Here is a 20,227-nt window from a genome sequence, read left to right as displayed (position 1 = left end):
TTCTAAAAGTAACCACATTTTGACCGTGACATTACATGCTTAGTTAAAAAAAAATGAAAGAAGTTACTAGTTCGTATTGATAATTTACAGGAAAGCAATAAAACGTTACAATATAAAAATCCAAAATCTCAACTGTATATCCCAGGTGTTGTTCTGCAGGCTGGGGTGAAAAGTGAATACATTCCAGTTGTTTTACACAGATGTGACCCATATTTTTTAATGACAGCGTGAACAGCACAAGTCTATTTTTTATTTTTTATTTTTTCCAATAAAACCCAGGCCAGGATATTTTGACTTCATTAATAACTACATGCTGTTGTTTTTGGATTTACACGTTTCAGCTGCATCTCATTATTTACAGTCTGTGCAGAACGGTTGTGCTTCAAGCTAATCAAATCGAGATGCTGCATCTTATTACTAGAGTTGGTTTCCTCCAAAATAAATTGTACCACGGCAGAATGTAAGAACATTACAGCAGACAGCATTAACAGAGCTAGTCATAATTGTGTCAGCTTGCATTTGGACAAGCGTTTCTGACATCCATATTAACTTGTACAAACACAAAATGCTGCATGAGATTCCACATGTTCTCCTGCACGGATGCAGGTCACCGAAGGGCCACAGACTTTTCACATTGGAGTCTGATGTTGGTCGCATTAAAATTATAGCGTGAACAATCGTATGAAAAAAATGGGATTTTAGCATAACATTGCACCAGAGATTTAAGACTTGAAATATGAACGTAGGCCTCTACTACTTTTAATTTAGGAGAATTAAAGAATTAGTGAAAGGCCACAGATGCTTAGCTATATCATAAAAATGTAATCTCGGATTCTAGGTTTAAAGTTTTTAATGTGACTATGTGTTAAAAGTAAGACTCACACAGATGCAACCTGTTCTTTTGTGGCGGTCTGTAAAATGTAAAAGTAGAAAATTCACGAGTTGTAACAAAATCTAAATTGGTTACTTCATCACCACACTCCTTTTTGCTCTATCAGGTACTTTGACAACCGATACCTTACCAAGGAGCAGGGCCAGATGTTGACCATCCCTCATGTGAAAGAGTCAGACAGCGGAGAGTACTGCTGCATTGCCAGCAACGGCATCGGAGAAGCCGCAAAGAGCTGCGGAGCTCTCCAGCTGAAGATGAGTGAGCTTTATTCTAAAAGTTTATAGTTTAGGAATAAAAACTATAAATAAAAACTTTGTGAACCCTAAAATAGTTTGTCTTCCCTAAACCAGAGCCCCAGATCAAGCGTCAACCTACCAACGTAACTTTACTGGTGGAATCTAAAGCAGTGCTGCCCTGTGTTACCCTGGGGAATCCCAAACCAGATGTCACCTGGCTCAAGGATGATGAGCTTATCAAGGTACGCATCTTTAACTTTATCTGTGGATGATGGGCCAGTGTGTCTTTCAGCAATGAAGTGAAGAATTGTTGCAAAGGGAGAAATTATGTGAAGAGCTAGCAACATAGTTTTCACCTATTAATTTGTCATATTTTGCTTGACTTTGCTTGGCCAGTGACACATTACATTATGACCACCTGATCGATAGGATGATGCTTCTACTGCTAAAACAGCCCAAAACTGAAGAAACATGGACTCCTCCTCTAGAAATCTTCAGGGTCTTGCACCAAGATGTTAGCAGCAGATCTTATAAATGCTGTGAGGTGTGAGATGTCGACAGATCGGACTTGTTGGTTGATGTGGATCCCAAAGATGCTCAAATAAATTGGGGTCAGAGAAATTTGTTGAGCAAGTAAACACCGCAAGTTTGTTGTTACTCTCAAATGCTCAGTCATGCTCACTGTTTTGCAGTTTAATCGTAAAAAAGACCACAAGCAAGACTGCTTTTACCATGACTGCTTTACTATGCAGCCGATATGCTTGTTAAACTTTTTGCTTCACATTTATTTTCTCATACTAATACATCAACTTTGACAGCAAAGTCCTTGCTCTCTAATACATCTCACCCTCTCACAGGGCTTATAATAAAATAAGCTTTTGCCTTCACTTAACTTTTGAAAGGTTTATAATGTTATTCCTGACTCATATATGATCTTGGAATACTGAAAAGTTTAAACAGACTTTTTACACTTTGAACAAATTTCTTCCAGATCAGCGACCGTGTCACCATTCTTGATTATGGGGCACTAAAAATTCATAGGATCCAGACGGAGGATGCTGGGATGTACCGCTGTGTGGCAAAGAACAGCTTTGGTTTGGCCTTTTCAAAACCTGTCACCATTGAAGTACAAAGTACGATGTTTGCTTTTTATGCTTGCATGGTTAAACTTGCTTCAAGTTAAGACTTGTTTCTATTGTTATGCTTAAATGGATCTAGCACCCTGTTTGTGTATCTGCTCAGCTCCAGCACGACTCCTGCGATTTCCAAAAGAGAAGAGAGCAGATTATGGTAGCCAGATAACCCTGGAGTGCAATGCCACTGGAAATCCTATTCCCACCATCACCTGGCTGGAAAACGGGAATACTGTGAGTGGTTGGATTTAATTTACTCTGCATATGCATGTAAACTTGAACACATTTAAAATGAATTCTTCTGATTTTCATTTTTTTTGGTAAAATTCATTCTTATTGTCTGCATAATTATGTAATTGTCCTTTTACAACGGCAGACAATAAATTGAGGAGCATCTGTGTTATTATTACTTTAAGTAGTGATGCCGAAACATATTTACACATCTAGTAAAATATATAGATTTTTTTTAAATCAATTTGCTGTTATTTTGTATTTAAATAATTTTGAATGTAAGGTGATTTTTGCCACTCAATGACATTTAATTAAATAAGACAGATGCTTCAGAGCTTCTATGTGGAGCTTCTATATGTGGTTAAACGAATGCTTTAAATTGTATTTTTTTAAAATATTATTAACAAGACGTATATTTTCAGTAGTGGTATTGTAGTTAAAATATGGACTGCGTAAATAACTTTGTTGACCTCCATACTATTTGCTGTTGGAAGGGGATTGATGCTCTTGTCATGGTGCTGCTGTTGCAAAACTTTTTATAAAATCTCACAATCTCCGAAAACCTTAGTGGGGTTTTGCAAAAGCACATTTTATTTTGTTTTCCTGTCTTCTAGTGTTGGTTTTAGGTCACAGTAAGCTTCTGGTTCTCCGCAATGAGGAAACCACATTTCTCCTGAAGGGCTTATGATCTCAAGAAAAAAAAAAAAATCTTATGATATATACATGTTCATTTAAAAAAGGTAGTAAATTTCAGTGACCCTAAGGCCAAACTACTTCAGCAAAGTATTTCCACAGCGTAACAATCGGATCCTCTAAGTACAGTAGCAGTGCTTCTTTAACATGCCAGAGGAAAGAGTTGTTAACACAGGCAGTGGCAGTTTCTCACATGGCCCATAACGCTCACTCCTGGCTGAGGAGTCGTCTATGACTTGTACCCAAAACATCTACTCTTTGAAGACGAACTCTGGTGGCAAATACATTCTAATCCTTTTTCATGTTACACAGGTAGCACATTTTATGAGGGATATTAATTGTATTTATTGGGCCGATCATTGGCGTGAAGTGGGTAAATCTGCAGTAGGCATTCATTAAAATACAAATTGAGATTCATGCAACCTGTAATATGTTCTGGAATTTATATTTTTTCTTTTGAAGGTGCAGAAAAAAGGGGCTCACTTATTTGTGTCGGAACTAAAACAGAACGAGCAGCTGTGAGGTTGTAGAAACGCAGATGTTGAATCCCTTACCCTTTAATAACTAACAGAAATTACACTTTCATTTGTTGCTTTTGATATCTGCGTTTTGCACTTGCATTCACACAGATTGAGCAGTTAGAGGGCTTTCAGGCGGGCCGTGGGATCAGGGATATAAACAGCGGCGAGTTCTCATCATGGCGACAAAAGTTTAAAGAGATTGCATCGCAGTTATCTAATAATACCCGCAATTATCAGGTTAGATAATAATGTTGGTCTTATTAAATGAGAGAGCAATGTGAGAATTTTGTTTCATGATTGGCTCAAAGTGTTTCAAAGTAAACTCTAGAATCAAAGCCTAAGAAATCTCTCTAAGTTTTTGACTATAACTAATGCAGAATGTTAAATAGGTCATATTTTTAACAAGGACACAAGACTTTCCTCATGCAAACCATTAAGGGAATGACTTACATCACATACCGTCTGGGTCTTTTATAGTCCAGGGTGATACAACATGATTATAAGCCCATAATAGTTGTAAATACTAGGTCTGTGTGTGCGCGTGCTGATTAAAATGACTTTGGGAGGTGATTTTTTGGCAGCTTGTTAAGGCCGTTAATGTCAACGAGGCCGGGTCCCAAAACAGACAGTGTGAAAAGCGACTTCAAACATAGACACAGCCACATGTCAGCAGCTAGCCTAGCCTCATTCGTTCACAGGTTCCCGCATTGCAGATCATTGCATACGTCATCTTTTATATGAAGATGGGAACCCACTTACATACTCATGCTTTGATTTTTTTTTAAACTCACTTCAAAATGCTGTTCACATGAATTACTAAAAACTGAAAAAGAACCAGATTTATGACTTGATGTAGACTTCTTATCTGATCTGTGTCTAGTACACCTTTCTCTCGTCTGTGATTTTCTTTCCAGGTGTCCGGTGCCTCTGTGGAGGAGACTCTGGTGGGAAATGTAATCCTCTCCGTCCTTAAAGTAACGGTGACTAAGTCGGCATTATACACATGTGTGGCCTCCAACAGACACAGCGGTGGAGCGAACAATGTTAAAAAAAGTGCCAGAGTCACTGTTATAGGTAATGTAGAGAAAATAGTTTTCATCGCCATCAAACTCTCATAAAAAAAAAGACTTAAAGAAGTGTTTTTATTAGTTCGAAGTTTGAACTGTTTTATTGATGAGTGGTTGTTGTGACCAGCTGCTTATTTGTGTTGTTCTAGCTGCCAGATGGTCGTGCTTTATGTTGCTTCAGCTGTTTCTTGCTTTAAAACACACCCTGCTCACAGTCGTCCTCAAATGACAGTGACCACACCTGCATACACACTCCGCTTCCACCTGGTTGTCCTTCAGTCCCCTCACAGATTACCACGACTTGAAGAGAAAAGCACCATGGCTGCTCTTGGCTCTCCCAGACTGAAACATACGAATCAACTTTGTCTTCTCCATTTGTCTTGTGTCTTTGTTCTCGCTGTTCAACTTGGGTTCATTCAACTGGTGTCTTCTGGATACTGCCTCTTTATAGACTGGAGGTAAGAAAGATGCCTTTTTTCTTTTTTTTATCTTTCAGTTTATGGTCTTTTCTTAATGTGTTGAATGTTTTTTGTGCACAGCCTTGTATATGTGCCCAAGTAGAGATGTTTAATAAGCTTTTTAAAAGACTTTATATGTTATTTTTGGACTGAACATTAAAAAAAACAACCTTTAATTTTGGGTACAACACATTACAACTTAGTAGCTTTTCACTTTTTGCTGAACTTAAGTATTTCTACCCCACGTTTAGATGACTAAATGCATCGAGCTGCACCTGGGTGATTTTCTGATTTGCTGCTTTTCTTAATATGCAATTGAACAAATGCACCTAGTAAAGTGGCCAGTGTGTGTCCTAATTTAAGTCTGAGAGTTGAGGTGTAAGTCGGAAAAAAAAGGTTGATTTTGGTTCTGAGGAACAATGAGAACCCATTTTAAATTCACTCGTGCAGCACAACTGATTTTTAAGACCATCTGGTGTTTTAAATAGTTCGTGATGCCATGTATCACAGATCCAGTAACTACTGAAGAGTGTGAGTAAGGTGCTTTTGTACATATTTAGTTCATATTTAGTCCTTGTCTTATGTTACAGCCAATTTTAAGATCAGTTGGCATTCTAGTTATAGCTCAGGTAAATTTGATCAAATTCCACCAAACTCATTTAAAGTCTTCGTCTAGACTTGCCTGTCACTGTTGCAGTTGTTTTCAAACTTTTAATGATTCCTTTGACTAAGTATGTGAAAGGTTGAGTAAGTAATTTGGGTCATGTTGCTATTTTCTAACTTATTAAGATCAACAAGCCATGCAAGCGAGATCATCCTCACTTGGACCATGTGTTCTCTTTTCTTTCCCATTTTGAACAGTGGGTCGCCGTTTCATCACTTACATATTTTAAGACCTTTTACACGTTTTTCCAGAAGGGGTCAGTAAATGTTGAGGGAACAGTAGATTATTTTTATTGTTAGATTATTTTTAGAGTTTGTTCATTCTTAAATTGGGATTTCCACCACACTGCTTTTTTTTTTTTTACTGTGCCAAACAGTCTTTACTTTACTTTATGAACCCCCATGCCAAACTTTTAACTTTTTGGAGTTTAAATACGTTACTATGGAGACAATCGTAGCTGCATTAACACGCATAAAAAAGTCACAGACTTAGTAAAAAAAAAAATGCATTAGAAAGTGACTGCTTGAAGACAAAAAATGGATATGACTGCAGGCCATACACAGGGTAAACTGTATCGCCACATCTGGACATAGAAATTGAAGATCAAAAAGGAAAAAAAAAAACAAGGATAAATGGACTTTGATTTTAACTTTGCACAATCATCAATCTGGAACTTGTGAATGCCGTAAAACAGAACGACAACAAAAAGCCTGGGTCTGAAAAGAAGCCATTAGCTCTACATGTAGGCGTTTAGAGGAGTCAAAATGACAAACAGGGATGAACGTGTTTCCATGCCTGAAGGCTTGACAGGCAACGGAGAAGTAATAGCAAACATCAAACTAGGAGAAAAACAGGAATAGAGGGAGTCTGGCACACAGACAGGTTTTTACATAAAATGTGACAGATGTTCATTCACGAGGCAGCGAGGAAGTCCAGCAGACGGCATGCAATCCATGTAAACCTTCCACAGCTTCTCTCATCATCAACATCTGGATCATGTTGAGATATTTCAGGTGAAAAACATCTCATATTTTCACTTACTGTCTACCAAAGCAGTAAAAGAGGGGCTGCCCCAGTTTTTTATTTTTTATTTAAGTTTTTTGTTCATCATTAGGTGAGACAGAGAATGTAAAAATGTTCTCCTTCTTACATGTTGCCAATAGAAAACCGTAAGGAGAATGCTACGCTATAAATTGGGACATTAGTACTTGAACAACAATCTGATACAACAAGTCTACCTCTATAAAGTTAAAACAAACACTATTTGTTAGTTAAAGTGCAAACTTAAAACCAATGAAATTTTGATGATTATCTTATAGCTCATAAACTGTCCAAACACAACAAATAACAGAGAAAGAGACACAAGAGGCCAAGTATTTGTTCACACACTCTTTCTCTCCAACAGACATCATCAGCAGCAACAGATACCAGGCAGTCATAAGGGCATCACAGGCTACTGCAGTGCATATCGTGGAGATGCGTGTCGAACAAATCTTCGAGACGACTCTCTGGTTTTCTTCAACTCCTCCCTGTCGGATCCTGAAGCGATGCAGGAATACCTGGTTCAGAGCTGGTTGGCTGAGCTGGAAGGCCTCAGCGGACTGTGCAACCCAGTCGCCCTCTCGCTGCTCTGCCACTCCGCCTTCCCCGACTGCAACCCATCTGGTGGCTCAGCCCCTAAACCGGTCTGCAGGTACTGAGCGGTCTACATTTCCCTTTGGGCTGATTCTGCGTTAGAAGCGGAGAGCAGGAAATACATTTAAGCCATTTAATCATCTAAATTCATGTCTTCACTTTTGGAACAGAGAGCACTGCCTGGCAGTGAAGGAGCTCTATTGCCATAAGGAGTGGTTGACACTGGAGGGGACTGGTTCAGTTCAGGCTGGACTCTTGAGCTCAGTCACTGGGTCCCAAATTTTTACTTCACTGCTACCCAACTGTCAGGCCTTACCAAGTCTGCACACTGACCCACATGGCTGTACATATATCCCCTTTGTAGGTAAGATATGACATCTCAAAACTGTGATGAGTGTTCCTTCGTGACACTTTAGCTCAAGGTATAGTTCATAGTTTTTTTCTGTATGTAAGTATATTAGTAGTGGTTGTAACTGTGGGTGGATTTAAATTTCTCAAAGGCCAGGATGGCATAGGCTGTGAGCTTTAAATATACATTTTAGTATCATCTGCATATAATAGTAATAGACAACACAGCTTAAGCATAGATGTCTTTTTCATAGCGTTTTTGAAAAAATAAAACCCAAAACATTTCAAGCAGATCATTTCCAACATCCTATTCTATTTCTGGTTGTATACCACTTAGTGTCATACCACAATTTAATATAATTGTTTATGTTGTCAAAATGAGTTACCAGTGCTGTTTCCCTTTGACGTTTTATTGTTTTTTCCCCCATTTTATTTCAGATCTCCAAAAAGATCAGATAACAAGTAAGTGTGAAAAGACAAACCAGAAGAGAGAAACTTGACAATAAAACACCCAGTGTCCTAATCCCAGTGTTTTCTTTGTTGTCAACAGCAACATGTTACGATGGCAGAGGTCGCTTCTACCAAGGCCGTGTGAATATCACAAGATCTGGAATACAGTGTCAACCGTGGAACAAACAGGTAAGCAAACATGAACAACTTAGCAAATCTGCTATTACTGCAATTGGCGGCTCTGGTGTTATTATCAGTGTGTGCTCATGTTTAAGGTTTTCAGAAAGGCAGAAAGGGTCTAATCAAGGGGTGTGTCCAAATTCAAGGAGTGCTTTTAAAGGACACGTTCATTTAATTAATCGTTCAATTAATTTAATGGACTAAACGTGTAATAAAACCACTCAGCCAGACTTCAGGCTTGATTTTTGGCAGCTTAGTTTTAGCAGCCTTATGATTGTTAGGTGACAGGACATACGTAGGGAATGGGTGGTAATAAATTCAAAGGCTAGATCATTCAGTCATTAGCTTCTCATTTTGATGTCTGTGAAGGCCGCGGCCTACATCTACTGGGTCAGTCGGATTGGTCAAAAGAGTTTGGACACACCGAGGGTGACTCCATACAGAGACATGGCTGTTCAGATAAACAAAACAGCAGCATTATGTAATAATTATTCCTTGTGAAATGTTGGACGTATAGTATTTGCCAACAAAGTCTTATATAAAACTGATATGTACAGTTTCTGTTTAAATTGTTTTAAAATGCTAATCAGTGAAAGCAGTCTATTTCTGAAAAGCTCTTAGCTTCCAACACTTATGGTTTATTTTCACTTTTAACAAAGTCACACCGATGTGAAATGTTTTCACTGTGTTCAGTAAATAGTTAATTTCACAGAATCTAACTCCACAAAATCTGAACCAACACTTTAGGAGCATTCCCAGCATCCTTTGCTCTCACAGTTACAAAATGCCTTGGGAGAAAAGGTTGTAAGCTTTCTCAAGATCCACAAAACATGTGTCACTGGACAATCACCCCCTCAGGACATCCGCAGCTCTTAAACTGAATCGTTTTGGATCATAGAGCAATCATGCAGTGGTTGAAAAATACATAAAACATTACATGACAAAGTTGTAGCTTAACAGGAATTAAGCTGGTCAGCGACATCTAAGGTAGCTAAATTATATTTTACTTCAGAAAAGCACAAGAATAAAAAACAACTTTCAGCTTGTCCCCTTCCCTTCTTATTTGGGTAACTCTTAAACCTCTCGAAATCCCCAAACCTGCTGGGTGCTTTCACAAGAGCGTGGATAAACTGTTGGGATAATGATATCTGAGATTCCAAGATTACAAAGCCAAAAGATTTTCCCAGATGTTTTGATCAGTTTTATATCAGTTATGCAAGACATCTACCCAAAAACTGACACGGACACAAAACGCTGACAAGTGCAAGCACGAGTGCGCATGAATAGGTGTGCATGGGTTAAAACACAAACACACACTCTGCTGCCCAAAAGCCTCTTTATGTTTTTTACGGCTTTCCTCACTTATAGGGTCTTTTTGGGTGAGCCGTTACTACTCTCCTGTGCGCTGTTGTGTGTGAGGGAGTGTGTGTTGGTGCCAGGTCAGCAGAGAGGGAGGAGCTTCACATGTCACATCCTGCCTCTGGAAGCAATTAGCTTTCACACGCATATGGTAAACAGACTCCAGGACAACCTCTCTCTCCTACACACACACACGCAGGCATATACTTATATACGTTTGCCCAATTGAGGAAACAATTGCTGTCCAATATGACCCAGATGTTGGTGTATTCTCTGTAACCTTTTGTTCACATATTACTCTAATTTTCCTTCCTTTACACACACCTAAAACGTTCTTTTATGTGTAGATTCAACACAAGAGGGACGCAGTGAATTAAAATGAGTCTCTGTTAGTAATACACTCTAAAACTCCGGCTTTTATGAAAGAGTAGCGCTGAAAGTCTCCGTTTGCCAAAGGTCAAACACGGCAAGCCTACGGGACACAGTGATCATAAAGGACCAAAATGTAACTTTTGGGGGAAAGTTTTCAAAATGCCAAGTGTGACGTAAAACCAGAGCAAAACATAGTTTTGATGTGTCACTAAACTGTAAAACTCATTTTGAGCACATAAATGTGACTTGATTAAAATAGGCAGTAATTTATTTTTAATTTAAAATAAATGAATAATCTGCTGTAGACAACTGAAGTCGACAGCAGATCTACAATGATCTGTTTTCTGCTTAAAATGATCTGGGAACACCTCATGCTTTAACGGCGTTTTCGATGAAATGACCCATTTTGTGATTTTAAACGTTTAAGGCTCTCCTGCTTAGGAAAAACTAATTTCATTTATATGATGTGATATTGTAGCGTTAATGAAAACAAAGGCTTTAAAACTTGACTGATGCATATTAACTACAAGCCCTATGTTTTTGGCAAGCACCAAGCTTTCATCTCCTCCTTGTAATCTCATCAGAGGGCTGATTTTTACTGGAATAGTTTTCCAAAGGACATTAATTGATCTGATCATTCCTTAATCGCTATTTTGTGCTCTTTAATTTTACCATATATAAAGTGCTTCATGTAATTGCAAACAGCAAAAAAAGACAAACAAAAGAAAGATCTCATCACTGTTCACCTCTTAACCACTTATTTATTTTCTTGCATGTCAACCTGCCGGAGTAATCAAAGTTTGCAAAACAACACCTGGAGGATATAACTGGGAGATGTGGGGGAAAAAAAGCATAATAAAAACAGCTGGCTCCATGGATGGAGGAATGAATGGATGAATCTTTTGTACTTTATTAAAAAAATAATAGAATTTGAATGAAATGAATAGTTTCATTTCATTTGTTTTAACTGAGCAAAGATTAGAACTTTCTCATGCTGAAAAGAAAATACTGGCTTTTTTTTTTGCTGGGTGTATGTAAATTGTAAACCAGCATGAACAGATTATGCTCTGATTTCCCACTCTTGCTAATGTGAAACAGAAAATGCCTGCCTCATGCTTGCTCCCCATTTTATATCAGTGATTCAAAATTTCCTTGAGAGGTGAAGAAAACTGTCAGTCCATCAGTTTGTGTGATAGCTACGGTGTCCTGTATGCAAATCTTGTAAGTCATAATCATGTCACCCTTTGTTTTCATTTTGTTTTACATTGTGCGCAAGTCTTTCCATGAATCTATCTTTCATCAAGCCACACATAAACACCATCCAGCGTGCTAATGTTACCGAGGGACAGTTCTTACCCTCCAAAGTAAAATCAAGTCAAAATCGGCTCCTGTTGAGGCATGTGTTTCATGTACAGTGGGATACAATCTTTTTGGCCTGAATCATAAAGTTAAAAACCAGCATGGGGTCGAATCTATGTCACTGCGCAGAAGTGGAAAATCTGACAAATTTCTCCTCATTCTGCCGTTAGATCTAATGAGTCACCCAGACGATTGCTGCACTCAACAAGCCAATAAAACGCAGTGTACGGTCACTAATTGCATCTTCAAAGAGGCTGACGCATTCAGCTGCACATTTCTCCTCTTGCACAAGATGAACAGTTTAAGTGTTTAGAGTTATTCAGCAGATTAAGTTACAGCTATTATGAGGCAATACAAGCTGGCCAATGTGGTGAGATTACACTACTAGTTAAAGTTGTTTATGACATCATGGTGCATGATTAAACTGACCTGAGCAGAAAAAAACCTGATAAATCATTGTAGTATCACTTTTTTATTCCTCTGAAAAGCCACCTGCTGTGCTCAGTGGAAATCATTTTAAAAAAAGTTCACCTTAAGAAAGAGTTTTAAGTTTCCCAAATTGCTACAAGACATCTGGAGTGTAAAGATGGTTAGACGTGGATGTATTCAGAAAACCAAGTCCTATTCTCTACTAGGAGTCACTGCCATATTGGTACTTTGCCTCTACAGTGTAGAGCAAGCCCCCTAGGCCTGTAGAGTCAGACTTTGATGTGACTGTTGCTGTCTGATGGTTATTGCCAGAGGGAACAAACTGCAGGCTCAGTAAAGAAGCTCCCAAAATCCTCAACAGAAAACATTATGCCAAGTGGTTGCTGAGCTATAACTATATTGCACATTAAGCATTTACCCCAGCATTTGCTATTTTCTGAAAAGACAAGGTTGTATAATCTGTATTACACTGAAAAGTTTAGGAATATGTCATTAGTTATATCTTTTTCTACTTACAAAATGTTGTTTTTCTTTTTTATTTTTCCTGTAGGTTCCCCACCAGCACCGCCTATCGGTGGATGTCGTTCCAGAGCTGATGAATTCTAATAACCACTGTAGGAATCCTGGAGGAATCAGTGACAAGCCTTGGTGTTACACCTCAGATCCTAATATACGCTGGGAATACTGCGCAGTGCCTCGGTGTGGGGAAATAATCACAGCACCAGGTTCTTTTGCTTTTAATTGTGATTTACTTAATTAATTGATATTCTAACCTTCTCTTACCCTTCCCTTTAAATCACACCAGGGGCTTCACTGGCACAGAAATATTGCATCATGTCTGATTTTCCTGCTCCAGTCTTGGATTGCATCAATAATGTTTTGACCCTAAAATGTTTGAACTCCTATGCTGTCTTACTGACTGGCGCAAACACATTTCAGGAAATACTGGCTGGCATATGAAACTTATGCTGGGAAACTGTTCCTGATGGGAAAGCGAATTTCATTCACCATTAACTCATGATGAAGAAATGTTGTCTATACGAGTCAACACTGGGAAAATGTAGAAAATACCTTTTACAACAATGGCTGTGACCTTCCTGGAAGGAATTTCAAATTGCCTTCCAGGAATTTGAAATACCTTCAAATTAGTCCAATTTGAAAATTGGACTAATTTCCATGTTGATTATGAAGGATAAAAAAAAAATCTGCATGGATTTATGTGCAGATATTGTTTCACACATCTGGATTTGTCTGTCATCCCCTTTTTGTTCATCTTAGCATGCCATGATTGAATAGGTAATCTTCACAAGCCTTTGCACATAATTCCGACTTGACGTCCTGCTAAGGGTTTTGAATGAGCGTCTTCTGTGCACATCAATAGGCTGGTGACTTTCCTTCTACTGTTTTCTCCAGTGAAGAAGCCAGAGCTCACAGCGCCCGATCAGATTCCTCGTCCCCCTCCCACCTCGACGTCATCATCGCCAGCCTACTCCATGTCTGTCATCGTTATTGTCCTAACCTCAATGGGAACCGCTGTCTTCCTCACAATCATCATCATTGGCTGTCACAGGAGGAGAAAGCAGTGGAGGAACAAAAAGAGGTAAGAAAAAATTAAAGGAAGAGACAAGGAACTTGAAATGTGTTTTTATGTTTTCTGATTTTATTTGATTTTTTTTCCCATATGCCCTCGCTGTCAGAAGAGAGATTGGGACGCCAACACTGAGCGCTCTTCCATCTGAGCTCCTGCTGGATCGACTCCATCCTAATCCCATGTACCAGAGGGTTCCTTTGCTGCTGAACTCAAAGCTGCTGGCCCTCGAGTACCCCCGCAACAATATCCAATATGTCAGGGACATCGGGGAGGGAGCGTTTGGACGTGTTTTTCAGGCCAGGTGAGACAGAATGATCGAAGCAATAAAGACAGCAACATGCGCTTTCTACAATGACAACAACGTAATAAATCAATATTCCAACAGCAGAAAAAGGGTCTATGTAATAATGTTTACATTTCTCACACAGAGGAAAAGAGCGAAGGATTAAGACAGATAAGAGGTTGTCTTAGCTCTGGTCATTTTGAGAACCAAATGCGTCATTCACAAAGTCACAAGGGGAGCTGTTATAGGAGTCACCTCCACTTTACCTTGAACCCAGAGCAGGACACCATAGTCTCACACTTGATCTCCTTCATCAAAACAAACAGCAAACCTGAGTCACAGTTTTATTCCTGCAGTATCATAAATCTGTCAGCAACTGATTTGTCAACAATGTTCAAGCTGTACCTGGGTGTATTTAAAACCTGAAATATATTTAGCTGCATTTCTCTTCTTGCAGGGCAGTGGATGCCATCTTCATTACTCCAGAAACTTATTTTTTATTGAAAACTTAGTGAAGCAGAGTGGCTGGAAATTAAACCTATTATATACAAAATAGAACTAGAAAAAAAACCCCTACCTATGAAGCTCCCACTGGAGTTTCTAAATCCAGTGCTTGAAAGCTACATGTCCTGCAGATTTTAGATGCATCCTGCTCCAACACACCTGAATCAAATGAATGGCTTATTGCAAACTCCTTTTACAAACTCAATGCCTATGCCAGACTTGCTAAAGAGGTAATTCGATCATATGATTCGGCTGTGTTGAAACAAAACAAAACCAAGCACACGTCAGAGCAATTCAAAACCACTGCCAGGAAATGGAAAAGGCCTAAAACGTCTTTAATCGAAAACCACATCCTTTCTCTGAAACTTGGTAACTCTAATGTTTCATTATATTAGTTTATTTTTTTTACATACAGAGTATTGGAGAATCACCTAAACACCCACACTGGAAATCAAATAGAGTGGGCAGAGTGTGCACAGCATGTACACTGGGCCAAGAGCCTAAAAAGGATGTTTTCAGTGTTGGTGATTGTATGAATCACAGCAAATGTGTTTCCAATTCTGTAATTTACCCATAGGAAGATTTTACCAAGTGGTGCAATTACCTTTATTCTTTGGAACAATTTTTCTTCTTTTCTTTTCTGATCTGGATTCATAAATCAGATGGAAGAGCAAACCTGGTGATCAGGTCTATTAGAAACGAGCAATGAGCAGGTCAGTCTGATGATTTGATCAACTGGTCAACTGGTGAAATCGGGTATGAGAAATAGAGTTAATTCAAATAGGGGAGCATCTTGAATCCTTGCAATACATTCAATTAAATGTATGATTTTAGCACTCACAAATATTTATTTTAAGCACATTAAAAGAAGGTGAAAATGTGTGGTTATTAAACGAGGGAGTCGTACGGACGGATGAACTGATGAAGCAGTGAATTAGGCTTTTTCAAGCTAATTTGTAGAGTAGTGTATGTGCCTAGAGCAGATTTTGCAACTATGAAAATGCTAAAACAGAACATGCAAAATGGGTATAGGTTAGGTAATTTATTTTGTAGAAACAGAAAACACTAAATTCTGCAGCAATCTGTGAGAATCATTAATGAATGTTGTAATGCATTATAATACTTGCAGAGCGCCGGGCCTCCTGCCCACAGAGCCTTTCACCATGGTGGCTGTGAAGATGCTGAAAGAGGAAGCCTCAGCCGACATGCAGAACGACTTCCAGAGGGAGGCGGCGCTCATGGCCGAATTCGACCATCCAAACATCGTTCGACTCTTGGGTGAGTAGGTCTGTGTGGAAAATGGTGAGATGGGAAGAGCGTGTTCCAAACGGACTGCGGTCACAGCTGGAATTTACATTGGATATCTGTTAAAGCAGCGGGTATGCTTCGAGTAAAAACACGGCACAAAATACAAAAATAACGAAACGGAGAAGCAGAAACAGTTGGACAGAGAAGAGACAGAAAGAATGGAGCAAATAAAAGAACAAGTACAAGGTCAGGGAACATGACAAGTTAAACAAAAATACTTACATTTCTGTACACACGGCTACTGTGTGTTCAGGAAAAATGATTTTTATGTTATGAGGACTAGTACTTTTCTCAAATGAATTGAATTAGAACTGAAAAATGTGGCTAGTTATACCACACAAAAGTGCCAAAACACCGAGACAGTCCTGTACTTTCTAACTGGCTTAAGAACAGACTTGAAACCATTATATACAAGAAAAAATATTTGATACCAATGCAAATTCAAATTTGAATTTGAATACTAACCAGGCAGTAATATAAACCATATCCCTATTTTTTATTTTTTTTTATTTTTTATATTTGATACCGTCTAAAAGATTAGAAACACTTGAAAGTGGTTTAGTTTCCAGCGTCCTCTCAGATACAGTGATTCGTTTGAATTAAGTCACTTTTTCCACATTGTTAGCACTTCGGCATAAATGCACTTCAGACAGCTGCTTCGTGTTTGCCATGAAGCAGCTCGACAACCGATGTGCTTTTATTGACCTGTGTAAAACAAATGGCCTCCATTAAGCATTATCTCCACTAATTCAGTCTATCTTATCTAAGGCAAACAGCTCAAATCCAAACATACTTTCAGGAAGACATTTAGAGGCACAGCATGCTCATTTTGGTACTTGCATAGGATAAACAGAGCCATCGGTCATTGACTGCTCAGAGAAGGTTAGTTCCACGGTTCCTCTGGTTGTGAAATATTTTTAAAACAACATTCACTCGTCCCCCCCCCACCCATGTCAGAGACCTGCGGTGTCTGATGTGTTCTTTCGCTTCAGCTTTGACTGACTGATGTTCAATAGGTCTCCTGTAGATTAAGCAAGAAATTAGAATCCTGGATGACTAGATTATTTCCTTAACCTCTAGCTACCCTCACAGCTAATAATACACAGCAACTGTTGTGTAAAAATACGTCTCCATAAGACGAACGACTCAAATTTAGAGAGACGACATATGATGGCATCTCTTTGCTTTGATGCATGAAGGTGTGCAGTTTAAGTTTCATATATTTAGCTACGGAGTGAAGCATTTAAGCTACTGACATTCAACCAAGATTACTACTGTCTACTAACATCACCCTCCCTAGCGTAAAAACTTTGCTTTGCAAAAGTGTTCTTACCTTTGGGATATTTTTCTTAGAGCAAGACCTAATTGTCAAAAACAATATTTGGGGGGTTTCTTTGTAAGTTATTAAAAATAGAAAACAAAGGAATCACATTTACATGAGTATGGTTCTTGGTTTTCTATTTTTAATGAATAAAAAAAAACCAACAACTCCAAAACTGCTAAGGGTAAGAATTGATGTAATAACCTTTAAAGTAAAGCTGCAACACGACAAAAGTGAAAAAAGTGAAGTGCTGTGGATACTTTCCAAACGCGCTGTAACAACACATGGAAATTGTGGCTTTGTCGACAGAATCAGTAAACCTTGGTATGAGATGTAATCAAGTAAATAATGTATCAGAACAAAGCTGAGATGTAATGGCAACTGTTAAATATAATAGAGGTGATTTTTGGAATCTTTTGTTTATATACAAAAGACTACATTTCAGATAAAGATGATTTAGTATGTTTAACTATCCTGAACAGGAAATAGTAAAGGTTGAGGTCCTCTATATGACCCTGTTTTTGTGTCATATTTTCGCCCAGAGTTGTTCAGCCTCCTTTTGGCTTCCTGTAGTTTATAGTTTTAAAGAGTTTGGTTTATGCGAAGCTTTCTTCAAGCCTGTTTACAATATTGGCTCTGAACTAAAAGTAGGTCTCTGAAGAACCAATAAAATGTGATTCTTTCACTTTTCCTGTTGCTCTGTCGACTAGATAACTAGATAATGCAGAGAACTTCATCCATCTTTATCCATGACTCACATACTACATCAAACTTGCAACAATAGCCTAAAATAAAAGCAGAAATAATTTTTACACTGACAATTTCATAAACTCAGACTGCATGGTATTGCTCATCTAATCCCGATTCCTCGGTGGATTCCTGACAGATATTATTTTATTCTGAAGGAGTTTGGAATCTCAACAAGAAATGAAAGTAAACCTCTGTGGGTTAAAACAACATTTGAAAGCATTTCAAATAACTTTGCGACCAGCAGGTCATTGAGCCTTTGATTTCAAAAGCAAAAACAGAAACAGAATCAATCATAGATACTCTTGACACAGTTCACTTAAGGCAACAACCGACAAAACTTTATTAGTTTATGGAATATCTTAAGACCAGAGAAAATAGAGCTACAGTTCAAGGCCCTGTTGGGTATTTTCAACCCTCTTTAGGACAAATCTGGTTCAACAGCACAACAGGAAATAAAAGATTAATTGGCATGTTGTCCTTTTAAATACCAGGTTCCAAATACTAAAAATATAACAAAGTGGTTTTTTTAGGTTAAAAGTTTATTTTGTTGATATTTGGTTCCGCTATGCTTATTTTGTGATTATAAAGATGTTGTTTGTTCTCTCCTCAGGTGTCTGTGCTGTGGGTAAGCCCATGTGTCTGCTGTTTGAATATATGGCCCAAGGGGACCTCAATGAGTTCCTACGGCGCCGATCTCCGACCCAGTCTGTGCGCACCATCAGCCGGGCCAGCCTATCAGCTCGCAGCTTCTCCTCCGACGGGGAGGCGGCGTCCCTCACCTGTCCCGAGCAACTCTCTGTTTCGAAGCAGATCGCCGCGGGAATGGCCTATCTGTCAGAGCGCAAGTTTGTCCACCGGGACCTGGCGACACGCAACTGCCTGGTTGGAGAAGAAATGATTGTGAAGATTGCAGACTTTGGCCTCTCCAGAAACATCTATTCAGCCGATTACTACAAAGCCAACGAGAACGATGCAATCCCCATCCGCTGGATGCCCCCGGAGTCGATTTTCTACAATCGCTATACAACCGAATCAGATGTGTGGGCCTACGGTGTGGTGCTATGGGAGATCTTCTCCCACGGGATGCAGCCGTATTACGGGATGGGTCACGAGGAGGTCATTTACTACGTGAGGGATGGTCACATCCTTTCCTGTCCTGAGGACTGTCCCCTGGAGCTGTATAATCTGATGCGTCTGTGCTGGAGCACACACCCATCAGACAGGCCGAGCTTTAGCAGCATACACCGGATACTGGAGCGAATGCATCTAAACAGCCTGAGTGCAAATGCAGAGCCTGAAGCTGACTCATAATTTTTTATTTAAGTGATTCTTGCATAAGGGAAAGCATCAAGGAAACTGGGATTGTAGTCAGAATTTCTCACTGAGAACAAGGATAAACGCAACACTTGATACTGTTGACTTTGCTAGTCCTATTTTTGTTCTGGGGGCATCATATCTTTAATCCATATCCTGTTTTAATGACAAACTATGTTTTATTCATTCTATTTTGTTTGATGTTTTTTTCATTTTTGAGCCTGAAATCATAGATGAACCAGCCTTATATAGGATAAATATTAAAATAAGAAAATGTCTCTCTGCTTGAACCACCTGATTTGAATTAATTGCATATTAGCAGCCAGTTGCACAACTGGGTGTAAAGCTTAAGAGATGGTTCATGACTTTTTTTTTTTTTAAATGTGTTGTAGTAGTGGGACATCTAAACCTCCCAGGATTGGAGTTATTTCTGAGATAGAGAACAGATACAGGGTTACATTAGAGTACATGTGCACCAGATGTCCACACCCATCTGCATGTGTATGTTACAGAGCAGATCACAGACAAAAAGACCAGTCTGATTGGAGGACGATGCAGCAGCATCTGCATGCATTTTTTCTGATGACAAAACACAAAACTACCATTCCTCCCAGTGACAATTTACAGGATAAACTGAGCTACTCCACAGTGGTTTCATGATTTGGAAAACTCCCTCTAATGCTCTGATTAAACGTCGTCAGATTGTGTCTATCTTTATCATTTGTTTCTTTGCCCAGACATTCTACTGCTACAATCTGATATTTGCTCCTGTTGACAAGGTTTTCTTAAGGAGCCATGCTCATAGGCTAAAGTTAGCATATTAGCCAAGCCGTCCTTTCTGATGCGACTCTGATATTTTTCAGCTTGCAACTTATTTCTACATGTGTAAAATCTAATTTTTAAGAAAGGTTTTTCTCTGGATCCTATAACTTGGTGCTTTGATCATTATAAGCTTGAATGACTGATGTTTCAGCGGCTCTCTTCTACACCAAGAGCTACCTGAGGATATCTGAGCACTGTGCAGTGTCAGGAGGGACTCAGACCAGTCAGACTGGGGATGGTAACCCCCATGTGTTACACCAGCAGCATGCGTCTAGTCTCATTTCATCAAGTACTCCACAGATCATTT

At 39.0% G+C, this 20,227-nt stretch overlaps 1 protein-coding gene and 1 long non-coding RNA gene across 3 annotated transcripts in view; one reads left to right on the top strand and one right to left on the bottom strand.

Moving 5' to 3' along the window:
- Positions 1–5,020, bottom strand: part of LOC107837275 (uncharacterized) — a 19,431-nt gene extending 14,411 nt beyond the window's left edge. Inside the window, exon 1 of the long non-coding RNA XR_001663295.1 lies at positions 5,010–5,020. This is a non-coding gene — a long non-coding RNA (uncharacterized LOC107837275). The remainder of the gene's footprint in view (positions 1–5,009) is intronic.
- Positions 1–20,227, top strand: part of musk (muscle, skeletal, receptor tyrosine kinase) — a 22,597-nt gene extending 2,370 nt beyond the window's left edge. Inside the window, exons 3-17 of one of the 2 annotated variants that reach the window (XM_016676172.1) lie at positions 999–1,150; positions 1,243–1,370; positions 2,120–2,261; positions 2,371–2,495; positions 4,621–4,780; positions 5,225–5,231; positions 7,301–7,588; positions 7,701–7,894; positions 8,317–8,340; positions 8,429–8,517; positions 12,578–12,752; positions 13,441–13,627; positions 13,725–13,919; positions 15,535–15,683; positions 18,395–20,227. In XM_016676172.1, coding sequence (XP_016531658.1) covers positions 999–1,150; positions 1,243–1,370; positions 2,120–2,261; positions 2,371–2,495; positions 4,621–4,780; positions 5,225–5,231; positions 7,301–7,588; positions 7,701–7,894; positions 8,317–8,340; positions 8,429–8,517; positions 12,578–12,752; positions 13,441–13,627; positions 13,725–13,919; positions 15,535–15,683; positions 18,395–19,095 — 2,716 coding nt within the window. In that variant the 3' untranslated portion in view covers positions 19,096–20,227. Of the gene's footprint in view, positions 1–998; positions 1,151–1,242; positions 1,371–2,119; positions 2,262–2,370; positions 2,496–3,698; positions 3,895–4,620; positions 4,781–5,224; positions 5,232–7,300; positions 7,589–7,700; positions 7,895–8,316; positions 8,341–8,428; positions 8,518–12,577; positions 12,753–13,440; positions 13,628–13,724; positions 13,920–15,534; positions 15,684–18,394 lie in introns of those variants that run through there. The other variant, XM_016676173.1, reaches the window with a different exon arrangement.

This window comes from Poecilia formosa, unplaced genomic scaffold (genome assembly GCF_000485575.1).
Source record: "Poecilia formosa unplaced genomic scaffold, Poecilia_formosa-5.1.2 Scaffold129, whole genome shotgun sequence".
Lineage (NCBI taxonomy): Eukaryota > Metazoa > Chordata > Actinopteri > Cyprinodontiformes > Poeciliidae > Poecilia > Poecilia formosa.
This window is presented reverse-complemented; position numbering and strand designations above follow the sequence as displayed.